Here is a 27,970-nt window from a genome sequence, read left to right on the forward strand (position 1 = left end):
CTGAAACCTCCTTTCTCACGCCCCCGACCGTACTTTGTGCAATCGTGGGACAATTCCGCCCTATGGCTTTCGTGTTTCTAATATTTAATTGGAGGAAACTGCTTCTCATCTTCTATTGGATGTCTGACAAGCAGCATGACAAATTAGAGCCAGTGGAGGGGTCAGGAGAGCTGGTACTGAGGCAGAGTCAGATGTCAACAGCGTACATATGAAAACTGGCACCATGTTTTCAGATGATTTCGTCGAGGGCCAGCAAGTAGATGAGAAATAGAAGGGGGCCGAGTATAGATCCTAGGGAACTCCAGATGTAACTGGGCTGGAGGAGAGGCTACAACTGGATAGAAAGCAGGCAAGGGCAGTCCCACTCAACTGGACAATGGAGGAGAGGTGTTAGAGGAGGATGTTATGGTCCAACAGTGCACCAGTTGCCTGGCACTGTCTAATACTTAATGACATCAAACGCATCATATCAATATTATTTGCACACATATTTTGTGTTGTTCTTTGTGACCAATGTCCTTGAAACTCATTGCTGGCTGGATGAAAATCCAATAGAAACTGGCTAAATAAGATGTCAATTTTATTCAGTTAAAGAAATTTTGTGGCACATGTTTGGCTGATCCAGCATGATTCGTTATTTTTAATCTTCACTGCTACAGAAATTGATCTTGTGCACTCAAGAATGCTGACAAGCCTTAGAGTAACCATGCACAATACTGCACATCACAAGTTAGTTATGGGAAGTAAAATTTACCTGCAGTCTATGTCGATCCTCTATATCCACAGGCTTTCCAGCAGCCATGCTGTCTGTGAACCAGGAAATATTCAGCACCTTAAGCTTGTCTGTATTTGACAGCTTCTGGTTTTGAATCCAGTCCCAAATTTCATTCCAGGAATTATTCTCTGTCACAATATGTGTGACAGAATCACTGTCAAGAGGAAAGGGTAACAATTAGAATATTATCTTTTATTTGGTGATCATCAGTGAATGGCATCATAACATAGAAACATAGAAACTAGGAGCAGGAGTAGGCCATTCGGCCCTTCGAGCCTGCTCTGCCATTCATTATGATCATGGCTGATCATCCAACTCTATAGCTTGCTCCTGCTTTCTCCCCAAATCCTTTGATCTCTTTCGCCCCAAGAGCTATATCTAACTCCTTCTTGAAAACATACAATGTTTTGGCCTCAACTATTTCCTGTGGTAGCGAATTCCACAGGCTCACCACTCTCTGGGTGAAGAAATTTCTCCTCATATCAGTCCTAAATGGTCTACCCCATAACCTCAGATTGTGACCCCTGGTTCTGAACTCCCCCACCATCGGGAACATCCTTCCTGCATCTACCCTGTCTAGTCCTGTTAGAATTTTATAGGTTTCTATGAAATCCCCCCTCATTCTTCTGAACTCCAGCGAATATATTCCTAACCGACTCAATCTCTCCTCATATGTCAGTCCCAACACCCCAGGAATCAGTCTGGTAAACCTTCACTGCACTCCCTCTATACATCCTTCCTCAGAAAAGGAGACCAAACTGCACACAATATTCCAAGTGTGGCCTCACCAAGGCCCTGTATAATTGCAGCAAGACATCCCTGCTCCTGTACTCGAATACTCTTGCTATGAAGGCCAATCTTTATCTTTATTGCTATGAAGGCCTTATTTACTGCCTGCTGCACCTGCATGCATCTTCAATGACTGGTGTATGAGGACACCCAGATCTCGTTGCACATTCCCCTCTCTCAGTTTATAGCCTTTCAGATAATAATCTGCCTTCCTGTTTTTGCTACCAAAGTGGATAACCTCACATTTATCCACATTATATTGCATCTGCCATGCATTTTCCCACTCACTCAGCTTGTCCAAATCACCCTGAAGGATCTCTGCATCCTCTTCACAGCTCACCCTCCCACTCAGGTTTGTGTCATCTGCAAATTTGGAGATATTACATTTAGCTCCCTGATCTAAATCATTAATATATATTGTGAATAGCTGGGGTCCCAGCACCGATCCCTACGGTACCCCACTAGTCACTGCCTGCCATTTGGAAAAATATTTATTCCTACTCTTTGTTTCCTGTGTGCCAACCAGTTTTCTATCCATCTCAATACACTACCCCCAATCCCATGCGCTTTAATTCTACACATTAATCTCTTATGTGGGACTTTGTTGAAAGCCTTCTGAAAGTCCAAATAAACCACATCCACTGGCTCCCCCTCATCAACTCTACTAGTTACATTCTCGAAAAATTGCAGTAGATTTGTCAAGTATGATTTCCCTTTCGTAAATCCACGATGACTGTTCGATTCTGCCACTGTTTTCCAAGTGCTCAACTATTAAATCTTTTATGAATGGCTCTAGAACATCTGTGCAAGTTACTAATATAATCCTTCAGGTGAAAAGTACAATTTATTACTGGAGTGAAAGTAGCTGAAGCATCACAACCACTAAAGATAGCTTGTCCAAAGTCTGCACTCTACACACAATTGATGATTTTAACTAAGGTGCAACCGTGTTATGCTGGATCAGAAAAAAAATGATTGGGTAATGTTGCAACTTAATTCTCAGCGAAGATCCAAAAGACCAGCAATTGGCTTTTCAAAAAGAATTATTCAAATTAGATCCATGTATGCAGAGTCAAATCAACTTGTTAGGGAACAAATTACTTGGGGAAATGCAGAAAAATAGAAAGCCAAGATTAAGGATTGTAAAATTTGAGAAATTTAGTTTCTTGTACATCAAGCCAAACCTGGCGTGCATGCGACAATTTAATTTTAGTCATCAAACACTATCAGACAGGAAACAGAATAGACCGTTTATTTTCAGCCTTCACTTGCATTTATACAGCCCAAATTACTATTATTGGTGCAGACTATACTTACTTTCCATTTACATGATAATCATAGCTCATCATCCTTCGTATTTTTCACAGAAAGAATTAAAAGTCTCTACTGTTTCCATTCTTTCTGCCCCTCTTTCTTTCTCGTACGCTTCGTCTTACTGTCATCATTGAACCTCTCTGCTCATCTCAAAACTTTCTTTGATATTCTTCACTCTCTCCCTCATATGTATCACACATTTTCACTACTTTCCCCCATATGTCAATGTGTTTCATTTTTTCCATTGGCCTACTTCACTCTTTGTTTCCTCAGCCAACACCTTTTTTAAAAAATCTAAATGTGCCTGAGACTACTAAATAGCAATATAAAATTGATGCTATGAAGGCAAAACAACTCTGCTAAAACAATTTCTAAAGATGAATAATTTAAGAATGCCAGAGATCCAAGAAACAGGTGACTGGATAATACTACCAAGGATAGTTTCTACCAAAGGTAATTAAAACATCAAGTGAATATTCCACATCAATGCCCAGAGGTGTGTAAAAAAATACATTGCGCACATATGCTTACTGCTCCTAACCTACAAATGTTAGTGCCCCTCACATGTTGGCCCAAATCTTCCATTCTCCAGGTTGTCAGAAGATGTGCATCAGGACCCTGTGGAAGTCGTGATGCGCAGACCTACACGGGAATTGCTCAGGAATGAACTTCCATTGGGCAATTCTCTTGCTCTCCAGAGCCCTCTGCAAATATCTTCAACTCTGAGTTAGAGTCGGAAAATTGGGTGGACAGTTCTGTGGTACTTATCTGGACAGTTACCCAGGAAATGTTAGACAAATTAAAACCTGGCCTAACACCTGGGTAACTCCACAACCAATACCCCTCCCTCCAGTCACCACCCCCCCCAAACGGTTGACTCTCTCCCAATCAATGGACTACCACCACCACCACCCCGACCACCTAACCCCCAACCAGAACTGACTATCCACGGGCCCGACTACCCCACACCCAATGTGAAAATTCCCCTGACCCAAGTACACACTACCCCCCCGCCCACCACCAACATGACCCAACTACCCCCCAACAACCCGACTAATTCCCAACCCTAAACCCCTGACCCGACTACACCCCCACCTCCTGACTACCCCATGACAAGACTTGAATATACCCCCAACCTACCTACCCACCTCACTTACCTACCCACTCACAGACCTACCCACCATGCCCACTCATTGACCTACCTAACTACCTACCTCATCTTTCTCACCCGCTCACACACCTTCCTACCTCTCTCCCTTGCCACCTCACCAATCTACCTACCTCACCCAACTACCCACCTCAACTGCCTAACCACTTGCCAACCTACCCACCCAGCCAACTCACCGACTCACCTGCTCATCCATCTCACCCGCCTCACTCACCTGCCCAATCACCACCTACTCACCTCACCTACCAATCCATTCAGCCACTCACTCATCCATTGACTAACATTCATTAAAAGACTGGACCTTTTAATACTTACCAGAATACAGCGGCTTGTGCAGTAAAAAGTGGGTGGGTCCTCTCTTCCCCAGACTCCACTCCACTCCAAGGGAGTTCCCTGGGGGACGCTGCGCTGCACATTTCTTTGATAGCAGAGATCGGAAGATCCTGGAAGAAATGCGTAGCAGTGTCGGGTCAGGAGGATCTTCACATACAGCTGCAACACGTCCAGCATTGCCAGTGTTTGGAAGATTCAGGCCATTGTCATTGTGTGCATAAATACAACACATTTACCTAAATAAGTATGTGCATTTACCATGTTTTTAGTTACTTAAGAATAAATATGTGTTGTTCATGTACCACATTTATGTAATGTTATGTCAGCACTCGGTTTTCCTTCCCACTCCTCGATTGATCGTAACAGAGTTTTTAGTAATTTATAAGAAAGAAGGTATTAATTCAGTGTCTGTACTTAACCATTCACATGCTAGTTGCAAGTAATTCACTCTGACAGGCTTTCTTGAATTTAAACACAAAGGGATTAGTTTTTAATTGGGCTAAAAAGCCCACCCAGGTAAAGCTCTAAAAATAATTAAAAAGGCAAACATACATCTCAACCCTCACAACACACAGATAGGGCAGAATTTTCCGGGCCCGCTGGTGGTGGGCGTGATAGGTGGTGTGCGTGGAAAATATGGCACGACCTGCTTCACAACGGCGTGAAGGCAGGTCACGATCGTCTGCTCAGCCTGCCGATGGCGGGCAGCATTTCCCACCATCGGTCGGCGGGGAGCTAATTGTAATACATCAGCATCTAATTCAAAGGCCATCCCGCCGGGCTCTTGTATTGTCCGTCCATGTTGGCGGGAAAGCACGCCGATGTGTTTCACAACAGCATGCAGAGGCGATGTGCACTTGGCGGCCTTCACTTAGGGGGAACTGAGGTGAGTGAGCAACAGCGTTCTCCACAGCTCACCTGATGTTTACAGGCCTCAGGGGCACCGAGGTGGGTGGGGGGGGGGTGCGGCGTGGTTGTGGGTGCAGCGGGGGCAACTGATGCCTGGTCCTGAAGGTGACTGCTGAGGGTGGGGGCGTATCCAAGGGCAAGTGCTGGCCAGCCTCAGAGGTGACTGCTGAGTTGGGGGGGGTGGGTGGGGGTCGAGTGCAGACCTTGTGCTGAATCCCACCCACAGGCAATCGAGGTGGGGAGCAGGGTAAGCGAGGGAAGTGGCCATGCATTAGGGACACCTGCATAAACTGACCATGCCCCTGCAACTAAGACAGATCAGTGCAGCCACAGTGATATGATTGGGGTCAGGCTCCTAGCTTGCCTGCCCATGCAAGCAACACAGAGGCACCAAAGGGCCACCAAGCGCTCCATACCTCACCCCTTCCCCGCCCCCCCGCTAGCCTCCCCCAGCCTCCCAGCACAGACTTCGAGTCCGCCACCACTTTATTGGACTGCGGAGCAGTTGGACTGCACACGTTGTACAATCTCCTCGCCAACGCTGGCCTTGTAGCAGTCACTGCTGGAAGCACTCACAGCCGCTTGCAATGTTAGCATCCTGGTTTGGACCATGTCGCAGGTTGACAAGGCAGCTATGCAGCGCACTCATCTCTGGCCATCCAAGGGGTGACCAGCACTCTCCGAAAAGTATTAAGGAGCAGTCACATACAGCCACGAAAGGTGCTAAGTACAGCCATGATAACCACGTCTCTCTCCCTTTCTTGCTGCAGGAGGACCATGTCAGGATCATGGATCCTGGTGACCTAGCTGTATGCCTGATGGCCTACAGAGACCTTAGAAGATGGAGGAGAAAGCGACTGAGGCACCTGGCCGTGCAAAGGCAGGAGCAGCAACCTCAAGAAGGGGCAGCAGGGGCTCCTGCATACGCTGTGACTGGTCGGAAACTAGCGGCACCCAGGATCTATAGATGCCAACTGCCATTCCTGCAGATGACTGAGAACCAGTGTCGCCGATGTCTGCACATGTCTAGGGACCCGGTGGCTCACATCTGCCACTTACGGCAGGACTTGGTGCCACGGGGACATGGAGGGCATCCACTGCCAGTGGCTGTGAAAGTGACCGTGGCGCTCAATTTCTATGCCAGTGCCGCCTTTCAGGGCTTCACAGGTAACCTCTGTGGGATTTCACAATCCGCCACCCACAAATGCATCCATGAGGTCACAGATGCCATCTTCTCCATGGCACACAACTTTGTGCATTTCACCCGGGACCGGGACAGCCAGGATGCAAGGGCCATTGGATTCGCCCTGAACTCAGGATTCCCACAAGGGCAGGGTGGGATTGACTGCACTCATGGGCACTCAGGTCTCCATCGCTACACACAGTGGACTTCATCAACCGCAAGGGCTTCCAATCACTGAACGTGCAGCTGGTGTGCGACCACCAGAAATGCATCCTGCAGGTGTGCACATGGTTTCCAGGGAGTGTGCACAATGCCTACATTCTGAGTCACTCGCGGGTCCCTGCAGTCTTCCAGGGTCCACAGAGGCTGCAGGGTTGGCTCCTTGGGGACAGCAGAGGCCGTGACTGATGACACCCGTGCAGTGGCCTCAGACTGCAACAGAGACACTATAATGAAGCTCATGGAGCAGCTCACAACTTGGTGGAGCAGACCATCGGGATGCTGAAGATGAGGTTCCAGTGCCTGCACCGGTCTGGTGGAGCCCTGCAAGATAGTCCACAGAGGGTGTCACGCAGTGTCGTCATCTGCTGCACCCTTTACAACCTGGAGTTGCAATGGGGAGAGTTGCTGGCTGAGCAAGAGATGGAGGAGCTGCACATCTCCTCCGATGAGGACGCCAACGGGGATGATGGTGAGGGGGTTCTCCATGGTGATTATGATGGGGGTGAGGCTCTCGCACTGGTTAAACGAGGCAGGTGCACTTGGGAGGCCCTCATAGCTGCTAGATTTGTGGAGGATGATGACGACATGCAGTGAGGTGTCCCCACAGATCCTCACATCACAGTTGTGAACGTTTGACTCCAGACTGGCTTAGCTCAGAGCCAATACCCTCTGTGAGAATGCTCCTGTCATGGAGATGCAGTGGAGGCCCTAATTGTTGCTCTATCACAGGAGGATGATGCAGTGAGGACACTCCATAGATCTTCACACAGCCTCCGAGAATATCTGACTCCTGTCTGGCCGAGGGCAGCTTGCTTGCGCTCCATGATCAGGGACATCTCAGAGACGCAGCCATGAAACTTTAGACGCATCTGATGCTGTGTCCGCCTTCAGCACCTCAGCCCTTCAGGAGCTGGTGCGCAGCATCACTGGTCACAGATGCTGGTATGATGGGGGCCAGCCCCACCTTAAAGGTGCTGAGAGCACACAGAGAGAATGAGAGAGCTCTGGTGCCTGCCCACTACATTCTGGCAGCAATGACCAGCACCACCGAGGTGCAGGCATCATTAATGTTCCCAGGGAGTGTGAGGCTGGACCATCACTGTGCTCCGAAGGCTGCACAGAGCATAGAGAAGAGGCCCTGGACTGAGACACCTGCCTTTTATCTTGTGCAGAAAGGTTTCACATCTGAGTGACAAGAACACTGCTCATCAGAACAAGGAGCCATAGGCAGGGAGACATTCTTAGGAGTTTATTGGTAATAGTGAACAGTATGTACAAGTGATCAACACCCATGGCCAGGCTGTGCAACTACTTTTACCTAACTTTCCTAACCCTTGGTGCTCCCTGGACATCCACAGCGGAGGTGCAGGCATCCTGCTGACTGCAACATCTGTCTGTAATGAATTTGGCGGGCATCCTCTGGAGGGTCAAGGCTTGGTGGGCCCCAGTCTGCTTTTTGGGTCCTGCTGTGTGGCATTGGCACCCTCCTCGGTCTGTGAAACTGGATCTACGGAGGTCACAGGAAGAGGGGCTTTGGATGGACCAGTCACTCCCAGAGTCACCTGGGTGGATGGCCCTAGAGTGTGCACCTGATGATCCTCCTCCCTATGGGTGCCTGAGGGCCCCTGGCTGATTGCTTGAGTGGAAGGGGTAGCTGGAGTACACTCTGTAGGAGGCTAACTATGGCATCAACAATGGAGTTAAGCCTGTGCAGCAGTGCAGGAGTGACGTCCAGGACTAAGGTCTCCATGGTGGCCACCATCCTGCCAGTGTTGACCTTGGTGCGTTGCAATGCCGGCTCTATCACCTCAGCCTGAAGTCGGACAGAGTCCTCCATCGTGCCTTGCAATCTGAGGAGTGCAGCGGACATCCCTTCCTGTTGTTCCCTAGCTTGCCTTTGCAGCTCCAGCAACTGTGACATGATCGATTCCAGAGGCTCATCATCTGATTCAGACTCAGCAATGGTCTGGCCTCCAGCAATCCTCCAAGTGCTAGGGACCTGGGAAGTCCCTGCCTCCGCTTGCTGTAGGTCAGAAAGTGCAATGTGATCCTGAGGTTACTCTAAAGCTAGGTCCCACCAAGGTGTGTGTCTCTGCCCGGTGGAGAGTGTGGGTGAGCACTGTGACAGGACTTCAGGGAGGGTGCCTTCAGATTCCTCTTCAGCAGTTTCTTCGGGGCTTAATTGGAGGCTCTGGGTCATGGACTCTGTCAGCTGTTTGGCAGATGTGCCTGTGAAAGCAAGGGGAGATAATTACTGCATGGCAGTGGCCTGTGAAAGAGGACACATCACTCACAGCATGGTTGTTTAATCAAAGTTGCACTGTTAGATCCTCATTTGGTAGAGCAGCGCCAACCTCACCATCGGCACAGGACTGGTCCTGGTCATCGCCGGCCAGCTGGATGGCTCTGTTTTCGAACTCTGTTAGAACTTTGATTTCCAGCATCAGTCCATCTGTCTGCGACCTTTCCCTCCTGTTGTATGCCAGTTTGTCCTGCATGGATAGAGATGGGAAGAGTGTATCAGGATGTCTGCTGGGCCAGATGATAAGTATGCTTCGTCTGTGTGGGTAGTGAGTGGTTCCATGGATGGGATGAGGACAATGATGGTGTGTGTGAAAGAGTGAGTGGTGATGTCCCTTGCACTGGCAGTGAGTGAGAGCCCTGTGGGTTGTGATGGGTTTGTGAGTGTGTAAGTTGGGAGTGATGAGAAGAGTGACTTACCCTGATGGAACAGAGATCATTCATCCTTTTGCAGCACTGGCTGGCTGCCCTCCTCTGCAGGGCGTTTGCGCTGACCATCGCAGCCACCGTCTCCCAAGCTGGGTTGGTGACTTTGTTGCCCATCCTGCAGCCAGAGCCGGGGCACAGCGCATCCCGGCGGGCCTCCACGGCATCCAGCAGTCGCTTGAGGGACCCGTCATTGAAGCGGGGGATGCAGTCTTTTTTGCTTTGCTGGCCATGTCTCCCAGGCAGTGGTGGTGAGCTGGTGGCGATGAGCACTTTGCTGGCAGCTGTCTTTTAAAGATGCCGGCTGGCATGATGCAGCAGCGGGGTGATGCCGAGCAGGAGAATGAGAGCTCGCTCACCGTGGAAACAGCATGTTTCGCGGGAGTGAATAAATATTGAGGCAGGTTCGGGACAATATGGTGAAAACTCGCCATTTTCATCAGTGGGTAGGACTCCATTTTACCCGCCCGCTACCGCACTTAATGCAATTCTGGGAAAATTCCACCTATACAAACCCACAAGCATGCGAAATTACAAGTTATACAGTAGAGAATGTTAACTTTTGGCCGAATTAAGATTCAATGACAAAAAGGTGAAAAAAAATTGACAGTTCCCTTTTTAATGAGTCCTTTGCTGTTGTTTGAGGCTGAAGCAGTTTTTCAATGGTGGTCTTGAAATTCTAGTGAGGTTGAGGCAGATGAAAGCTGCAATTTGTAAACTGTAATTTCTGAACACTGACCAAAAGTCGAGACTATTTTACCTGACATTTTCTCTTGATTAAAATTCTCTATCTCTGAGATGGACTCCACAACATATCAGAGATACGGTTCTGAACTTAAGACAGAAGGGAAAGAGATGGTGTTACTTGTCTATTTGCAGACTTCTTCTCCAAGACTGTTGTAATAAAAGACATTTCAAAATGGTGATTCTGGTCAAATGACCTCTCTCTCAATGATGAATACGCCACAGAAGGTAATTGATTAGCTCATGTCTGGACAGACTTTGCCCATTGTGTTATGGCCTGGGTGACTATTTTTTTAATGTCCCAGCCATCACTTCTGAATAGGCCATTCTTCTCTGTGATGAGTTAGGAAGAACATCTCAACACCATCTATATAGCCAATGTCCTGTTAGACTTATATTTCATCTCATTTCTATATTTCTTAGTTCTGATGAATGGTCATACGGACTCGAAACATCAACTGTATCCCTCTCCGCAGATGCTGTCAGACCTGCTGAGTTTTTCTTGTTCTTGTTCCTGTTAGACTTTCTGCCTCTGCCTGAAAGGTAGCTTTATAGAAATGCAAAAGATGAGAGCTAATTACAAATTTCAGTTCATCTTTGAAGTAACCCTGAACATCAGCAGGTGTGAATGCCATGGGAGGTTTGCCTTGGCATATCCTAATTGTAATACACATTGGAAACGTCCAGAAACTGACCAATACCAGATGTGTCAGATGACCTGTGGTAGCCATCTTAAGTCAGTGTCTTTGCTTGTTTCTAAAAATGTCCTTCTAAAGAAGTTCAATATATATTTGACCAGCCGGTGAAATTAGAAATTAATATTTCACACGCACACACCACATCATCATGTCAAAAAAATACTTCTCACCTGCTCTTTCATCTCAGTACACAAAAATTAAAGCATGAGAAATACAGTCAATAATGGGATAATGTTACTAATCGATACTGACAGCAGTGAGTTTTGCCAGCTCCAGGGCCATGGAAATTTAGAAGTTCGCAGCACAGAAGGGGGCCACTTGGCACATTGTGCCTGCGCCAGCTCTTTGCTAGAATAGTCCCTGTAAGGAAAATCAAATGTTGCATGCTTTAGATTTTTTTACCTGGCAGCTGGCAAGTAAATGCTCCCTCTTGACAGCACAATCTGCAAAACCACTCCTTCCATATCAAGTAAAAATAGAATATGTCTATCTCTATAATTAAACACCGTGAGTTTGGCACACGTGCCTAGTTTCACAGCATTTAAAGCCGCCAGACCTGAAAAATGTCAAGATGCCATACTTTTAAAGTGCTGCAAATCCAGGGGACAAAACAATCATGATTTTTTTTACTCTATTAAAGTATCAGGCATCCAATTAATTTAATGTGAATGAATCACAATTAGCAAAGTGAAGAACAAGTAAACATGAAAATCCCTCCATTTTTTCCAAAGCCCCCATTTACAAAACAACCAAACCCGCTAATCAAACAATCAACAGCCAAACCCGCTAATCAAACAATCAACAGCCAAACCCGCTAAGCAAACAATCAACAGCCAAACCCGCTAATCAAACAATCAACAGCCAAACCCGCTAAACAAACAATCAACAACCAAACCCGCTAATCAATCAACAGCCAAACCCGCTAATCAAACAATCAACAGCCAAACCCGCTAATCAAACAATCAACAGCCAAACCCGCTAATCAAACAATCAACAGCCAAACCCGCTAATCAAACAATCAACAGCCAAACCCGCTAATCAAACAATCAACAGCCAAACCAGCTAAACAAACAATCAACAGCCAAACCCGCTAATCAAACAATCAACAGCCAAACCCGCTAATCAAACAATCAACAGCCAAACCCGCTAATCAAACAATCAACAGCCAAACCCGCTAATCAAACAATCAACAGCCAAACCCGCTAATCAAACAATCAACAGCCAAACCCGCTAATCAAACAATCAACAGCCAAACCCGCTAATTAAATAATCAACAGCCAAACCCGCTAATCAAACAATCAACAGCCAAACCCGCTAATCAAACAATCAACAACCAAACCTGCTAATCAAACAATTTGTTCCAATCCCTTCAGTGGACAATTATTTTGAGCCAACCAAATTTATAAAATTAAAATTATGAAACACACCCATATATTGGCCCTGAAATCTTTCTGGGTTTTCATGGTCTCACACCATAACTTCAAAACACCCAGAGAAATAGCAAAAACCAGATGCAAATTGGGTGAAACCTTACAGAATTTCTGGGGCACTGTCTCTACTGGGGTGCAAATCCTTGCCGCACTTTTTTTTCAAAGATCTATCTTATCCCTGAAGCCTGAGGCCTGGCCTTCAACACTTCCCATTGCTTTCCATCTTTGATCCTTGGCCAGTGCCTGAAACTCCAACTGCGAGAATCCCAAAAGCTGTGTGGTTTGAAATAGCCTTCTTTGTAAAGGGGCCACTTGGGCACTCAGATCTTTCTCTGGAGGAGGGCAAGAAAGTGACAGCTGTTGCTTCCTCAGGCAGGCAGCTACTGCTGGTATTTTCTCAGTCTTTGGCAGGGGACATCCCAGCATATGGTACCATGCCAAGGAATTTTCACTCCTGTAGGCCAGGCCACTTGACTATGCCAACTCTGGCAGAGTCAGTGATGAAGATGTAAATCAGGGGTTTTCACCCACTGTGTATATGCAAAAATCGATAGATGAAGGTCTGTTGGTGCTGTGAGAATGTCCTATACTTGCATGATGTATCTTCTACACACCATGACCCACATCTGCAACCACAGAATCTCCCAGGCAAGGCTACCTATGAAGTTTGATAGGCAAATACCAGCAAATGTTTGGTACAATAAGCAGCCTGCCAGAGAGCTGATACACAATGCTCAGCATGGAAGAATCTAGTGTTTCAATACCAACATCCAAATCCAGAAAATGGGACTCAGACAAGGAACTACAGGACACTAGATTTTCATGAACACTAAAGGAATGCATCATCCACTTCACGCTTCTGGCTGAAGATGGTTGCAAATGTTTCAGCCTCGTCTTTTCCACTGGCAGGTGGGGCTCCGTCATTATTGAGAATGGGGATGATTTTGGAGCCTTCCCATCCTTTTAGTTGTTTAATTATCCACTACCGTTTATGACTAAATGTGGAAGGACTACAGAACTTTAATCTGAACCATTTGTTGTGGGATTGCTTAGCTCTGTCTATAGCACACTTCTTATGCTGCCTGGCGTGCAAGTTATAACTTCACCAGGTTGGCAAGTCTATCATTTTTAGGTGTGCATAGTGCTACTCCTGCACTCTTCATTGGACCAGGGTCCCAGGAGCATTATTGATGGCAAATATAGGGCTAGGGATATGCCAAGTCACAAGGTTACATATTGTGGTTAAATGCAATTCTGCTGCTCATGATGGCCCACATAGATGCCTAATTTTTGAGCTGCTAGCCCTGTTCTGAAACTACCCCATTTAGCATGGTGGTCAACATGATATTGTGTATCGTCAGTGTGAATATGGGACTTCGTCTCTACAAGGTCTGTGCAGTGGTCATTTTTAACATTATGTCATGGACAGATGTATCTGTGACAGGTAGGTTGATGAGGACAAGGTCAAGTAAGTTTTTTCCTTTTGTTGGCCCTCTTATCACCTGCCACAGGTCCAATCTTCTAGGAGTTTGCCAGCTTGCTCAGTGGTGGTGCTACTGAGCCACTCTTGGTGAAGGGCATTGAAGTCTCCACATAGAGTACACGTCTAGCCCTACCCAAATGCAAATTCCACAGAAGACACAAAAAAGAAGAGAAAATAAAATGAGAGGGGCAAAATAGTTACATTTTCAATGGGGATGATGGTCCCATATTATTGCTTCAAAGTGAACAAAAGGTACACACTAAACATTCAGCTAATTACTTACATAATCTCAGCAGTAACATTCTCACCACACAAGGGCCAGCTAATGAACAACAAGAAAGAATCCAACCATCTACCCTTGACACCTTGACATTCAATAGCATTACCACTGCTGAATACCCAACATCAATATCCTGGGAATCACCGTTGATCAGAGACTGAACTGGACCAGCCATGTAAATACTGCAGCTACAAAAGCAAGTCTGAGGCTGGGAATTCTCTGGTGAGCAACTCATCTCTTGACTCTCAAAAGCCTGTCCATTTACAAGGCACAAGTCAGGAGTGTGATGGAATACCCTCCACTTATCTAAATGAGTGCAGCTGCAGCAACATTCAAGAAACCCAACACCATCCAGGACAAAGCAGGCCTCTTGATCAGCACCTGGTCCACCACCTTAAACATTCACTCTCTCCACCATCAGCACACAGTGACAGCAGTGCGCACCATGTACAAGAAGCACTGCAGCAATTCACCAAGACTCCCTCAATAGCACCTTCCAAACCTGTGACTTCTACCACCTAGAAGGCGAAAGACTACAGGCACATGGGAACACCATAAGTTCCCCTCAAAGTCACACAGCATCCTGACTTGGAAATATATCACTGCTGCTTCACTGTCGCTGGGTCAAAATCCTGGAGCTCCCTCCCCAGCAGCACTGTGGGTGTACTTACTCAACATGATTGCTAGCTCCCCAGGAAGCAATCCAGTCAGCTCCACTTCGCTCTGCAGATCTATTTCCTTCAAGTGCTCATCCAATTTCCTTTTGAAATCCTTGATCATTTCCACTTCCACCAGCCTTGTGGGCAACGAGCTCCAGGTCATTACCACTTGCTACATAAAGAAGTTCGTCCTCATATTCCCGCTACATCTCTTCCCCAAAAGCTTAAATCTGTGTGCCCTAGTCCCTGTATTATCAGATAATGGAAACAGTTTTTCCCTTGACTAGCTCATCTAAACCTGTCATAATCTTGTACATTTCTATCAAATCTCCTTTCAATCTCCTTTGCTTCAAGGAAAACAACCCCGGCTTTTCCAACTTAACCTTGTAACTAAACCCCCCCCCCCCCCCCCCCCCTATCCATGGAACTATTTTGTTAAATCTCTTCCACACCCTCTCTAGGACCCTCACATCCTTCCTAAAAGGTGGTGACCAGGACTGGACACAATACTCTAGTTGGAGCCTAAATAGAGCTTTATAAAGGTTCAGCATAACTTCCGTGCTTCTGTGCTCAATGGGCCAAGGATTCTTCTGGGACCAGGAAAACCCAACAAGTGTACTTTCGCAGCTCACAAACTCACAGAATGTTGTCTTTCATACAGGGGTCAGACTCACAGTGAGCAATGGAGTGCCTGAGGAGTGTGGGTGCAGAGATGGGCCAGTTAGAAGGCACACCTCGATTCTCCAACACAGCAGCCAAGCTCCCAACGTTGCTTAAAGGCCTGCTAAACCTCACCCCTCACCTCTCTCGTCCCTCACTCACCCCCATGCCAGCTCAGGCCTCCTCAGATCACCCAGATCACTCTATGGCACATTTATGCGACACCCCCCCTACCATTTATCCTTCATAGCCACTCACCCAGTATCCACTATGTACATTCCTAAAGAGCCATGCAATGGGAATTATATTAAATTGATTGGAAAGACATTAAGAGCAGGATTTTCCAGCCCCCGCCCACCGCTGGGATTGTTCAGTCCCACCGAAAGTCAATGGACCTTTGGCTGGACCTGCTGAATCTTCTGCGGCGGGTCCCACCGCGATTGGGCCAGAACATCCCAGCCTAACATCTATCAATCGAAGAAAACCCTGAATGCAAACACACTAACATAGACAAAAACAAACTTATCACCCTTTAAGTGCCCGTTAGGTTTGTAAAAGAAAGCAAGAAACACATTAAAGATACATTCTGTTACAATGGGCTTGTAAAAGTTTCAATAGTTCTAAAATCACCTTCTGAGCAGAAACTTTTGAGTCCCAACCAAGCATTCATAATGGAGCAGCTGTCATAACAAAAGCTTCCAGCTCTATTGACAGAACAGGTGTCCATTTCCTTTTCAAAGCAGAGAGCCTGACAACCAATGGAGGGGGAAACAGGTGCAGAGCATTTTTTCCACCTCCAGAAGCATAGAAACATAGAAAATAGGAGCAGGAGTTGGTCATTCAGCCCTTCGAGCCTGCTCTGCCATTCAATATGATCATGGCTGAGCCTCTATCTCAGTGCCATACTCCCACACTCTCTCCAAACCCCTTGATGCCTTTAGAGTCCAGAAATCTATCTATTTCTTTCTTAAATATATTCGGTGACTTAGCCTCCTTGGCCTTCTGCGGTAGAGAATTCCTTAGGTTCACCGCCCTCTGAGTGAAGAAGTTTCTCCTCATTTCAGTCCTAAATGGTCTACCCCATATCCTGAGACTATGACCCCTTGCTCTAGACCCCCCAGCCAGAGGAAATATCATCCCTGCAGCTACTTTTATAACAGCCAGTCCAATTAAATCATTGAACATAACATGACAGGAGAGGACATCGTTTTACATTTTTCAATGTATTATATAGCTTTCTCCATTGGAAAAGTAATGCATGTGGACAATTACTTAATGATGGTCAATGTAAGGTCAAGTTACCTTTAAAGGACTCTTCCCTACAATGAATCACTTCATTACAAACACATCTATATTACAATACAGCACCTAATAATTACATTTAAAGTTGTGAAAACATTTTACACTTACCTTTCAGAATGTTCCCAACTCCTCAGCAGGCTTTCCATTTTGTTCATGAACTCTCAACCCTGGTGTGCTTTTAATGGGCTTCCAAAACCCTGCAACACCAGGAGAAAATGGTGTGCAGGATGAAATTTGATTTTCATCCCCCATTTAATATGGGAAACCCCACCTCAGCTGGTTTGCATACTAGGCATTCTCAACCGACAAAAAAGCCAGAGGAAAATGGCGCATGGTCAAAAATGCAGAGGAAAATCGTACTTCCTCCAAAGAAAACAAAGTATGACAATTCGCATACTGAAATATGCCTCTGCGCCCAAGACACCATATGCTTTGCTAATCATTCTCTTCAAATGGCCTTCCACCTTCAAAGATCATTTCACATGCACCCCAGGTCCTTCTGTACCTGCACACAGTTTAGATATGCACCATTAAGTCTATATTGCCTCTCCCTACCCCTTCTGTCAAAATGCTTCACCTCACACTTCTCTATACTAAATTCCATCTGCCACTTGTCTGCCCACTTTGCTAGCCTATCAATATCATATTGCAAGCAATTCGTATCATCCTCACTGTTTGCCATTCCTCCAAGTTTGATATCATTGACAAATTTTGAAATTCTACTCTATATTCCAAGATCCACGTAATTAATATATGGTGAAAAAAGCAGTGGTCCTAGTATTGATCCTTGGGGAACGCCACTGTCTACCACCCTCCAGTCCAAAAAACAACCATCTACCATGACTCACTGATTTCTGTCATTAAGCCAATCTTTTATCCAATTGGACACTGACCCTCATATTCCATGAACCTCATTTTTGTTAACAAACTTTTCATGTCGTAATTTGTCGAATGGTTTCTTAAAATCCATTTTGACAGCATCCACCACATTCCCTTTAATCTCCTCTGTTACTTCATCAAAAAATTCAATTAGATTAGTCAAGCATGATTTGCCTTTTACAATCCATGTTGACTCTCTTTAATTAACTCAAACCTCTCCAATTGCCTGTTGATTTTTTTCCAATTATTATTTTGAAAACTTTCCTCACTGTTGATGTTAAACTAATCAGCCTATAGTTTCTAAGACTGTCCTTACATCCTTTCTTGAATAAGAGTGTCAAGTTTGCCTCTCTTCAATCCTCTGGTACCTTCCTCATACCTCAGAAGATTGGAAGATTATGGCAAATCCTCATGCTATCTCCACCACTTCAACTTCCTTTAGCAATCTGGGATGCCAGCCAGGTGACTTATTTAGCCTAAGCATAGCAAACCTTTCCAGTACTTTCTCCCTTTCAAATTTCACCTTATCCGTTGCTTCTGCTACCTCCACTTCCATCGATATTTTGTCAGATTCCTCTTCCTTAGTAAACACTGATAGAAAGAACTCATTAAATGTTCTAGCCTTGCCCTGCACCTCTAAATATCTTACACCTTCTTTGTCCCTAAATGAACCCTTTCTGCTTACTATTCACATGTGAGTAGAATATTTTTGGGTTCCATTTTATGTTGATTGCCGTTCTTTTCTTATATTCTCTCTTTGTCAGTTTTATTTTCCTCTTCACTTCCCCTCTCAATTTATTGTATTTGACATGGTTCTCACTTGAAGGATTCATCTGGCATGTATCATACACCCTCCTTTTTGTCCCATCATAATCCCTATCTCCATCGTCATCCAAGGAGCCCCAATTTTGGCTCCCCTATCTTTCTCTCTTGCTGGATTCTTGTACCTGAAGGATCTCTTGCATAAAGGTCAGTCTTTGATTCCATTTCCTGGTTGATCCCTTCTCATCACATTGAAATTAGCCTTCTATTAAGACTGCAATGCCTAGCGTTCAAATAGATGGCTTTCAGTTGCATTATGGCTGCTAGGAAAATCCTATCACCACAATATTTTCTTGTCTTTTGTCAATGAAGAATTTCCACTATATTATACATATTACACATAAACAAAAGAAGCAAGTAAAATATAAGAAATAGGAGCAAGATACATACTGCCCCTTGAACTTACTCTGCCATTTAATAATATCAATTCAATTTTCCTGCCTTTTTCCCCCTATCCATTGATTCCCCTACTGCCCAAAAATGTATCACTCTCAGTGTTGAATATACTCATCAACTAAACATCCACATCCCCCTGGGGTAGAGAATTCCAAAGATTCTCGACTGTATGAGTGAAGAAAATTCACCTCACCTCAGTCTTAAACAGCACACTCTTACCCTGAGACAGTGTCCCCTCATTCTAAATTCTTCAGCCAGGGGAATGAGCGTCTCACCATCTGCCCTATCAAGCCCTCTAAGAGCTTTATACATTTTAATGAGATCACCTCTCATTCTTCTAAACTCTAGAGAATATAGGTCTCATCTACTCAATATCTCCTCATAAGACAATCCCCTCATGCCAGGAATTAGTCTAGCAAACCTCTGTTGCACTCCCTCTAAGAAAAATATATTCATCCATTGGTAAGGACACCAGGAGTGTACACAGCATTCTAGGTGTGGTCTCATCAAAGTCTTTTTTAATAGGAACACTTCCTTACTCTTATACTCCACCCCTCACAGTAAAGGTTAACACACCATTTGCTAAATTACTTGCTGTACCCACATGTTAATTCTGTGCTTCAGGTACAAGGGCCTCCAAATCACTTTGAATAGCAACATTTAGTAGTCTCTAATCTTTAAAAAAAATATTCTGCTTTTCCATTCTTCCCACCCAAGTGGATAATTCTGCATTGCCCCACATTATATGCCATCTGCCACCATCTTGCCCACTCACCTTACCAGTCTATATTCCTTTGCAGCCTATTTATGTCCTCCTCACATCTTACTTTCATACCTAGCTTTGTATCATCAGCAAATCTGGATATCTTGCACTTGGCCCCCTCACCTGATTCATTGATTTAGATTGTAAATAGCTGACCTTTGCAACACTCCACCAGTTACCACCAGCATCCAGGAAATTATTTGTTTATTGCTACTCCCTGACCCGTAACTTCCGCGCTCCCCAGCGTCGAATTTGGGGGGTACTCGAAAGATGCTCTGGGGAATTCCCCTGGGAAGTTCCCAGGTAAGGGTTTGCGTGGCAATTGCCCAGAAGTGTACACTTCCTCTGGTTAATTGTGCTGCACTGGGAACCACCCAAAAATGAAGTTTAAATCACTAACTTCGGATGGTTCCATTGGGGTTACACTAATAGTTACTCAGAAAAAGTTAGAAGAATTAAAACCTCTTCTAACTTCTGAGTAACTATTGTAAAGACCAAGGCCAACCCCACAGGACTTCCCCACATCCCCAACCCCACCCCCCACAACACGGGACTCCTGCCACCCCCGACCTCCAACATTCCCCAGCCCCCCGACCTCTGACACTGCCCACTCTGCCGACATCTGACATCCCCAACCCCCACCCCCTAAAAACCGACAACCCCCAACCCTGACCTCTGACAGTCCCCACCCCCCCCCGACCTCCAACACCCCCCCGACCTCCGACGCGTCCCAACTCCTCGACCTCTGATACCCCCATCTCCACTCCAACCCCCACCCCGACTCCTGACCCCTCCGCCCCCCCAATCTCCAACACCCCCCCAACCTCTGACCCCCATCGACCTCTGACACCTGCAAATCTCCAACTGATCCCCCAACCTCCAACTGACCCCCGTGCCCCCGACCCCCATCCAACCCCCTCTATCCCACCCCGGACCTCCGACCAACACCCCCCCACCACCCCAGACCTCCGACCGACACCCCAACACCCCTGGACACCCCCACCCCACAATTCCTATGCACTTACTTTAGACACTTCCCTTCCCTCTAAACTTACCTGCTTTATGGTAGCAAGTGCCATTAAAAAGGGGGCCTGGCCTCCTTGAATACACTGGAGCTACACTTTGTTTGGGCCTGCGAGGAGTGTGTCGATGCAGGCCCCAAGCAGCTCTGGCGAATGGAAGTGGTAACATCATTTCCAAGACCAGGTAAATAGGTATTTATTTCTTCTAATTCCTAAGGGCCAGCGCTTTCCGACACTAGTTGGAAGTTACGGCTCAGGGTTGTCTCTTAACCAATCCACAATCCATCCTAATATATTACCCCATTCCCATGAGCCATGTTATTCTGATGCTGCAGGGTTAGTAACTGTGGTATAACCAATGCCAGGTGTCAAAAGGTGAAGGCATTCTGCCGCCATTAATATTTCTCAGCTTTATGGGCATTCCAAGTAACTAAACCAACACTTTAAGAAAAACCTGAAACAACTGTCTTAATGTCATAATATTCAGTCCACTTATTCCCACACATTTCAAAAGTCATAAAATTATGCAAGTGACTGCTTGAAGGATTGTTAAACTTAAAAGATCATTTGTTTGATTACCTTGACGCCAGGTGTTAAAATTTACAGTAAGAAAAATAATTCTTTCAGTTTGAAATAACACTTCATGTGTAAAATTACAGTTTGAAATTTCATAGTGCCTCTTCCTGTGGTTTTATTTGGAGAAAAATAATTTACAATTATTAAACCCTGTCTTCCTGTTACATACACCCTAGCTATACCACTGGGGATTTTGACATCTGGCTTGATCCATCATTTCTAGGTTACATTCATGTCTGTGGTTGCATTTGGCACAAAATATAGCATTGTGGCAACATTCTAAACTGTATTAAAAAAAAACCATAAAAAGACACCAAATAACTGCAAGCATTTCTTTCATGCATGGAGGTCAAAAGCATGCCAGCTTAGCTGGGATCGCTCTAACGGATCTACTGGTCATACCAACCATGTATGGAATGATTACATTTTTGAATACTTTCTACAAAACTAAGTTAAGTGAAACTGGCATTCTTTTGCACTTTTTGCTTCATGCATTCAAGCGTAATAACTCTTTGGAAGTAAATCTATAGATAGTTAATTTTCCAGATAAATTATAATAACTCTCCTTTGAAAAGAGGGCAGACACCTGGGAGCAAATGATGCCCTAATCTAATCAAAGGAATCGCAATCTATAAGTAAAACGGTACTTGTATTAAGAGTTTACCTCTAGGTATCAGAAAGACCTTAAAAAGCTACTTGTACATTGGAGAAAAAGTGTTTTTTTAGTCATAAAGGAATCCTGTTATCACCATCAATACGCTGGATTTATACCAAAAGTCGATTTTCTTAAAAAACTTAGAAAAAAAAACATTGTTAACATCATTATATTCTGTAGGTTTTTTTAATATTTACAGAACTAAAGCAATGGATCATACACAGAAGCCACAATTAACAGAATTTTAAACTCTAGCCATGCTTAACCAGTTAGAAATCACTTTCTGCTGTGCATTTATATAAATTTTCTGAATGTCATCTGACTAAAGGTTACAATCTTTATAAGTCCAACTGATTTTTTGTCTTGTGTTACCTGCCTGCCTCCTCTCACATCATCTCAGGAAAACACATTAAGAAAACTATAGGTAAGTTAGTACATCAACCAGAGTGTAGAAGGATATACCTCAGGACATCATCGACTCTGAATCCTTTCTTACGGGCTAAATCCATCAGAAACGTTCTTCTGCTTGATCCCATTTTCCTTTCTACAATAAATAGGATCAGATCTTGAAATCTGACTTCATGTCTATTATGTGAACTGCAGGCTTCTGTCACTTTCTGCCTTTTCCTTTTCGGTACGATTCCCATTCCTCCCAGTTTTTCTGCTGAGCTCATCGTTTGGGATTGCTTTAATGTTAAAGTTACACTATCTGCCCTCAACTGCACCAAGCCTCTGTCACCTGCACTTTCTCTGCACTCAGTTAAACGTCTATCAGTGATGCCACCCCCACTTGATTTTCTTAGCAAATACTGTAAACCAATTAAAGAATGAGGCTGCTGAATTTCTGCACAAACACCAAAGTTTCTTGATTTTAACCCTTTGGGGAGTGCAATAGCATTGCCCCACAACAATAAAAAGCAGCAAAATCCTTACATTTACATGGTCTTCATTTAATACCTTTTTAATACAAAGATTTGCATAATCCTGTTTCATAACTTGCAGAACAAGGGATCTCAACAAAACAACAAAAATTCTTTTTTTTTTCAACTTCTCTCCTTTGAAGAGAAGTGACTCAAAGGGTATGTTTTGATTATCCATGTGCCTTTCTCCCTCTATTCAGAAACATTGGAGGGGATTTTGTCAACCGTGTGCCATTCCTGACGGCCTAACCAGAAGTGGGTGCCACTTCCGCTCGCTTGCTTTTTCCTGGTTCCGACGTCACTGTGGCAGCACATAACATTCCAGGCTATGGGCCAAGTGCTGGTAAATGGGATTAGGTAGGTAGGTCAGGTGTTCCTCACGTGTTGGTGCAGACTCAATGGGCCAAAGGGCCTCTTCTGCACTGTGTGATTCTGTAATTCTGTGATTCTGTGATCTGAGCCTGTATGGCATCAAGCATGGAGCTCATGACCTCGATCTTAACTTCCACAGTAGCAGTGAGACTTTGGGGTTTTTTCTTTTCTTTTATTCATTCACAGGATGTGGGCTTCGCTGGCTGGGCCAGCATTTATTGCCCATCCCTAGTAGCCCTGGTGCCCAAATGGCTGATGTGATGCCAGGATTCCAAACATGGGCCTTGCAGATCCCAGGCTTGAATTTGTGCACTGCTCACCAAAGATCAGGCCTCAGCTGCAAGGTGGGACCTGACCTTATATTAATTAAAGAGAGGTTGGGGAGATGGTGATGTAGTGGTAATGTTACTGGATTAGTAATCCAGCAGCCCAGGCTAATATTCTGTGGACATGGGGTCAAATCTCACCAAGGCAACAGGTAGGTTTGAATTCAATTAGTAAATCTGGAATATAAAGCTAGTCTCAGTTAATGATGCCATGAAGCTACCATTGATTGTTGTAAAAATCCATCTGGCTTACTAATGCCCTTTAGGGAGGGAAATCCGCCATCCTCACACTGTCTGGTCTTATTGTGACTTCAAACTCTACAGCAATATGATTGACTCTTAATTGCCCTCTCAAGCCACTTGGTTCATGGACAATTAGGGATGGGATAAAAAACAGATTGTTGGACTGCTGTGAGAGCCTGCATACACCTTTCTGCACAGTGATACACAGCCACAGTGGCAGCCATCTGAGCCAATATGGCATCAAGCATGGAGCTCAGGACCTTGTTTTTAACTTCCACAGTAGCAGTGAGACATTGGGGTCTTTTTTTCCTTTTATTCATTCACGGGATGTGGGCTTCGCTGGCTGGGCCAGCATTTATTGCCCATCCCTAGTTGCCCTTGAGAAGGTGGTGGTGTGCTGCCTTCTTGAACCTCTGCAGTGCATGTGGTGTAGGTACACCCACAGTGCTGTTAGGGAGGGAGTTCCAGGATTTTGACCCAGCGACAGTGAAGTAACAATGGTATATTTCCAAGTCAGGAATGTGAGTGACTTGGAGAGGAACTTCCAGGTGGTGGTGTTCCCATCTATCTGCTGCCCTTGTCCTTCTAGATGTTAGTGGTCTTGGGTTTGGAAGGTGCTGCCTAAGGAGCCTTGGTGAATTCCTGCAGTGCATCTTGTAGATGGTACACACTGTTGCTACTGTGCATCGGTGGTGGAAGGAGTGAATGTTTGTGGATGTGGTGCCAATCAAGCGGGCTGTTTTGTCCTGGACCGTGTCAAACTTCTTGAGAGTTGTGGGAGCTTCACTCATCCAGGCAAATGGGGAACATTCAATCACTCTCCTGACTTGTGCCTTGTAGACGGTGGACAAGCTTTGGAGAGTCAGAAGGTGGGTTACTCATTGCGAGGTTCCTAGCATCTGACCTACTCTTGTAGCCACAGTATTTATATGGCTAGTCCAGTTCAGTTTCTGGTCAATGATAACCCTCAGGACATTGATACTGAGGAATTCAATGATGGTAATGCTATTGAAAATCAAGGGGCGATTGTTGGATTCTCTCTTTTTGGAGATGCTTTTTGCCTGGCACTTGTATGGCATGAATGTACTTGCCACTTGTCAGCCCAAGCCTGGATATTGTCCAGGTATTGCTGCATATGGATATGGACTGCTTCAATATCTGTGGAGTCACAACTGGTGCTGAACATTGTGCAATCATCAGCGAACATCCCCACTCTGACCTTATGATGGAAGGAAGGTCACTGATGAAGCAGCTGAAGATGGTTGGGCCGAGGACACTTCAGACACTTCATCATGGGTCAGTCTGCCAGCACTGCGATGGAGTTGGCCCCCACTTCCAGGAATGGATGGGATGCAAGCTCTGCACAATTCCCCGTGCCATGTTGGAGCCGGCCTTCTCCATGCTCTTAGAAAGTGACATGAGGCTCTCTGGGAGTCTGGCCAATGCACTCAGCATCTTGGTGTGCATGGTCATCAGCATTCTCCTGTATGCCGTATCCACATCAAAATCTTCAGTTGAGTCTCCTGCAGACTCCATCTGCAAACTCGCCCTTTGGTGAGCTGACACACAAGCTAGCCTTTCCTCCTGGCCTAGCTGCAGCCCACTCCCTGATCCCAACACTACACTGGCCTCTAAAGTTTTCAGAGCCGGTGACTGGGATTGTAAGATCAAGTGATGCTATTTCCTCATCAATGACATGGGATTGCTGCAGCTCTTCCTTACAGCTCTGTTGAGGATGTCCGGATGGCAGGACCTGGGTATCTGAAAGCATACAAGCAAAAGGAAAGGCTTGGTGGGGAGGAAAGATCCATTGTCATACCATCTATGGCTTTCACTTGATGCTACATTTCAGGATGAAGGTGAGGAGAGAGTTCAGAAGGGAGATAAGGAGTCACTTACCTTTGCCCTGGACAACCTCTGTAATGTTTGATGCCTGTGTCACCTTTGGACTCATGATCTGGAGCACTGGCTCCACAAGGGAGTGATAGAATCATGCAGGCCCCCCCCTGGTTTCCTAGGTTTGCCTGGTGCTGCACGTGACATTCTCCTTCAAGAGAGAGGGCAGACTGTTCATGATTGTGTGTCTCTATGCTTGGGTGATGTGCCTGCATTAGCTGAAGACCTGGAGTTCTGTAGATGCAACGAGAGGTGGATGTGATGCTGGCAGGTGAATGTGGGTGAGGTGCAGTGTATGAATGTTAGGTGTGAGTCCTGAGTACCGGGGTGTGCTCCTTGATGAGTGATAGGGGTGTGATGCATTGAGTAACGTGAGAGGTGGGTGCTATCGTGGGCATGAGATGCAACGTGAGGATGCATTCACTCACATTGAGTACCCATATGAAGTCATTGTAGTTTTTCACGACACTGCTGCCATATCCTTAGCGTCAGCCTCCATCTTGGTCACCAGAGACTCCAGGGTAGCATCACTAAACTAGGAGTGTCCTCTTTTATAAAAACAAAAAACTACGGCGGATGCTGGAAATCCAAAACAAAAACAGAATTACCTGGAAAAACTCAGCAGGTCTGGCAGCATCGGCGGAGAAGAAAAGAGTTGACGTTTCGTGTCCTCGTGACCCTTCGGCAGAACTTCTGCCAAAGGGTCATGAGGACTCGAAACGTCAACTCTTTTCTTCTCCGTGTCCTCTTTTATGTGTTTGCCATTCTGCTTCCTGCAGTCTTTCGGGTTGACTAGTGAGCAGCCTTCACTTGAGCAGTGCATCTTCCCTTTAATAGGGAGTTTAGAAAGGAAAGCTAACTAAATCACATGAGTTTCAAACAATGCTGTCCTGCCCTTTGCAGAGCCAAGAGGCTACAGGCAGCGTTTTGGGGAGGAGAGCAGCACGGTCCCCACTTTGGCCAACATTATACTATAATCACGTGCAGCCTACCTCCATCCAAACAGGCGCAGCATGAATTACAACCTCCACACCCAAAAAAAAGGGGCAATGCAATTTGGAATGCATTAAAAATATCTGACATCATCACAAAATTAAGTTGCAGATTTTACTCCGAACCAGGTCTCACATGGCTGCAGCGTACCATTTCCTGAACCAAGGAGTCAAAATGATGATTCTCAAGTAGAATTTTCAGAGCAAGCTGTTTCTGACCCTACTCTAAAAACTCGTAAAAAGAGTGACACTGTCACTTTAAATTATCTATTGAATATTTTACAGCTTTCCTCTTTGAGAGTTCTGCACTATTCTCAGCCCTCTGCCTGATTTCAAAGCTCTGATTTCCTTCTTTCTGTGCATCCATGTTTGATGATTCCCTCTGCCTCAGGTCCCTGAATTGCAATTCTTCACTCAATTGCTGGCCCAGACTTCGAATCACAATTATCTTCCTCATGCCAAAGACTTTACAGTTTCTAATGATTGATAAGAACTGACTATCCTATCAACTATCTTCTATACAGGATAATTAGAAATGTCACTGACAGTCAGGGATAAATAAGTCTACAGCTCAGAGTTCAAACTTCCCTGAATCAGTGTAGCTATGACTTTGCATTCATATTGCCATTTGAATACAGTACCACATAATTTATTTGGGCACAACCATGCAATTTTCTGTACTGTTTATTTTATATATAATTGTCCTTCTGCATGTTCTTAACCAAAAACCACCTTCAATGCTTATTTCCTGTTTCTTCAGTGATTTATTGTGACTTTTCACCTTTTATGAGCTACCCTGAAAGTCAGTTTCTTAGATGTTCTTGTTAATTGTATGTTAATTATAGTGCTAAAATGCACAGGTGAAAGGTATTGTTTAACTAAGTACTTAGAGTACATATAAATAGAGACTGCCGTCTGCACTGGTGGGCACTGCAGGGGCTGCAGTGCATCATTAGCCCCCAAGATGACAATTTAATTTAACTTGGTAAGGTTCCTTTAAATATTTCCTTCAGTTATAGTGTCCCTTAGGGGCTAGCAATTGGTTTAATTGCCCTTTTTTATCAATTGGTTCATTTGTTAAATTTGTATTACTGGTAGACAACAAAGTATAAATAGAGACTGTTGTCTGCAACTGGTAGGCACCATGGTGGCTGGAGTGCATCACTAGCCTCCAAAATGACATTTTAATTCAACTTGGTAAGGTTAATTTAAAATTATTGAGTTATTATGCCTTTAAAGGGCTATCAGTTGGTTTATTGTTTTTCTTTCAATTGGCTAATCATTAATTTGTAAAATTTGTATTACTGGTACTCAAAAGAGTATAAACAGAGACTGCCTTCTGTGACCGGTGGGCATCATAGGGTCTGGAGTGTTTTATCAGCCCCCCAAAATGACATTGTCATTTAATTATGTAAGGCTGCTTTAAATTTTC

General features: G+C 45.1%; 1 protein-coding gene across 1 annotated transcript in view; it reads right to left on the reverse strand.

Annotated features, from left to right (window-relative positions):
• dntt (deoxynucleotidyltransferase, terminal) overlaps nt 1-22,463 on the reverse strand; it is a 324,009-nt gene extending 301,546 nt beyond the window's left edge. The window contains exons 1-2 of the mRNA XM_078565205.1: nt 22,252-22,463; nt 755-929 (exon numbers count right to left, since the gene is read on the reverse strand). Coding sequence (XP_078421331.1) covers nt 755-929; nt 22,252-22,463 — 387 coding nt within the window. The remainder of the gene's footprint in view (nt 1-754; nt 930-22,251) is intronic.
• Between the last annotated feature and the right edge of the window lie 5,507 nt (nt 22,464-27,970).

Source organism: Cetorhinus maximus, chromosome 20 (assembly GCF_964194155.1).
Source record: "Cetorhinus maximus chromosome 20, sCetMax3.hap1.1, whole genome shotgun sequence".
Lineage (NCBI taxonomy): Eukaryota > Metazoa > Chordata > Chondrichthyes > Lamniformes > Cetorhinidae > Cetorhinus > Cetorhinus maximus.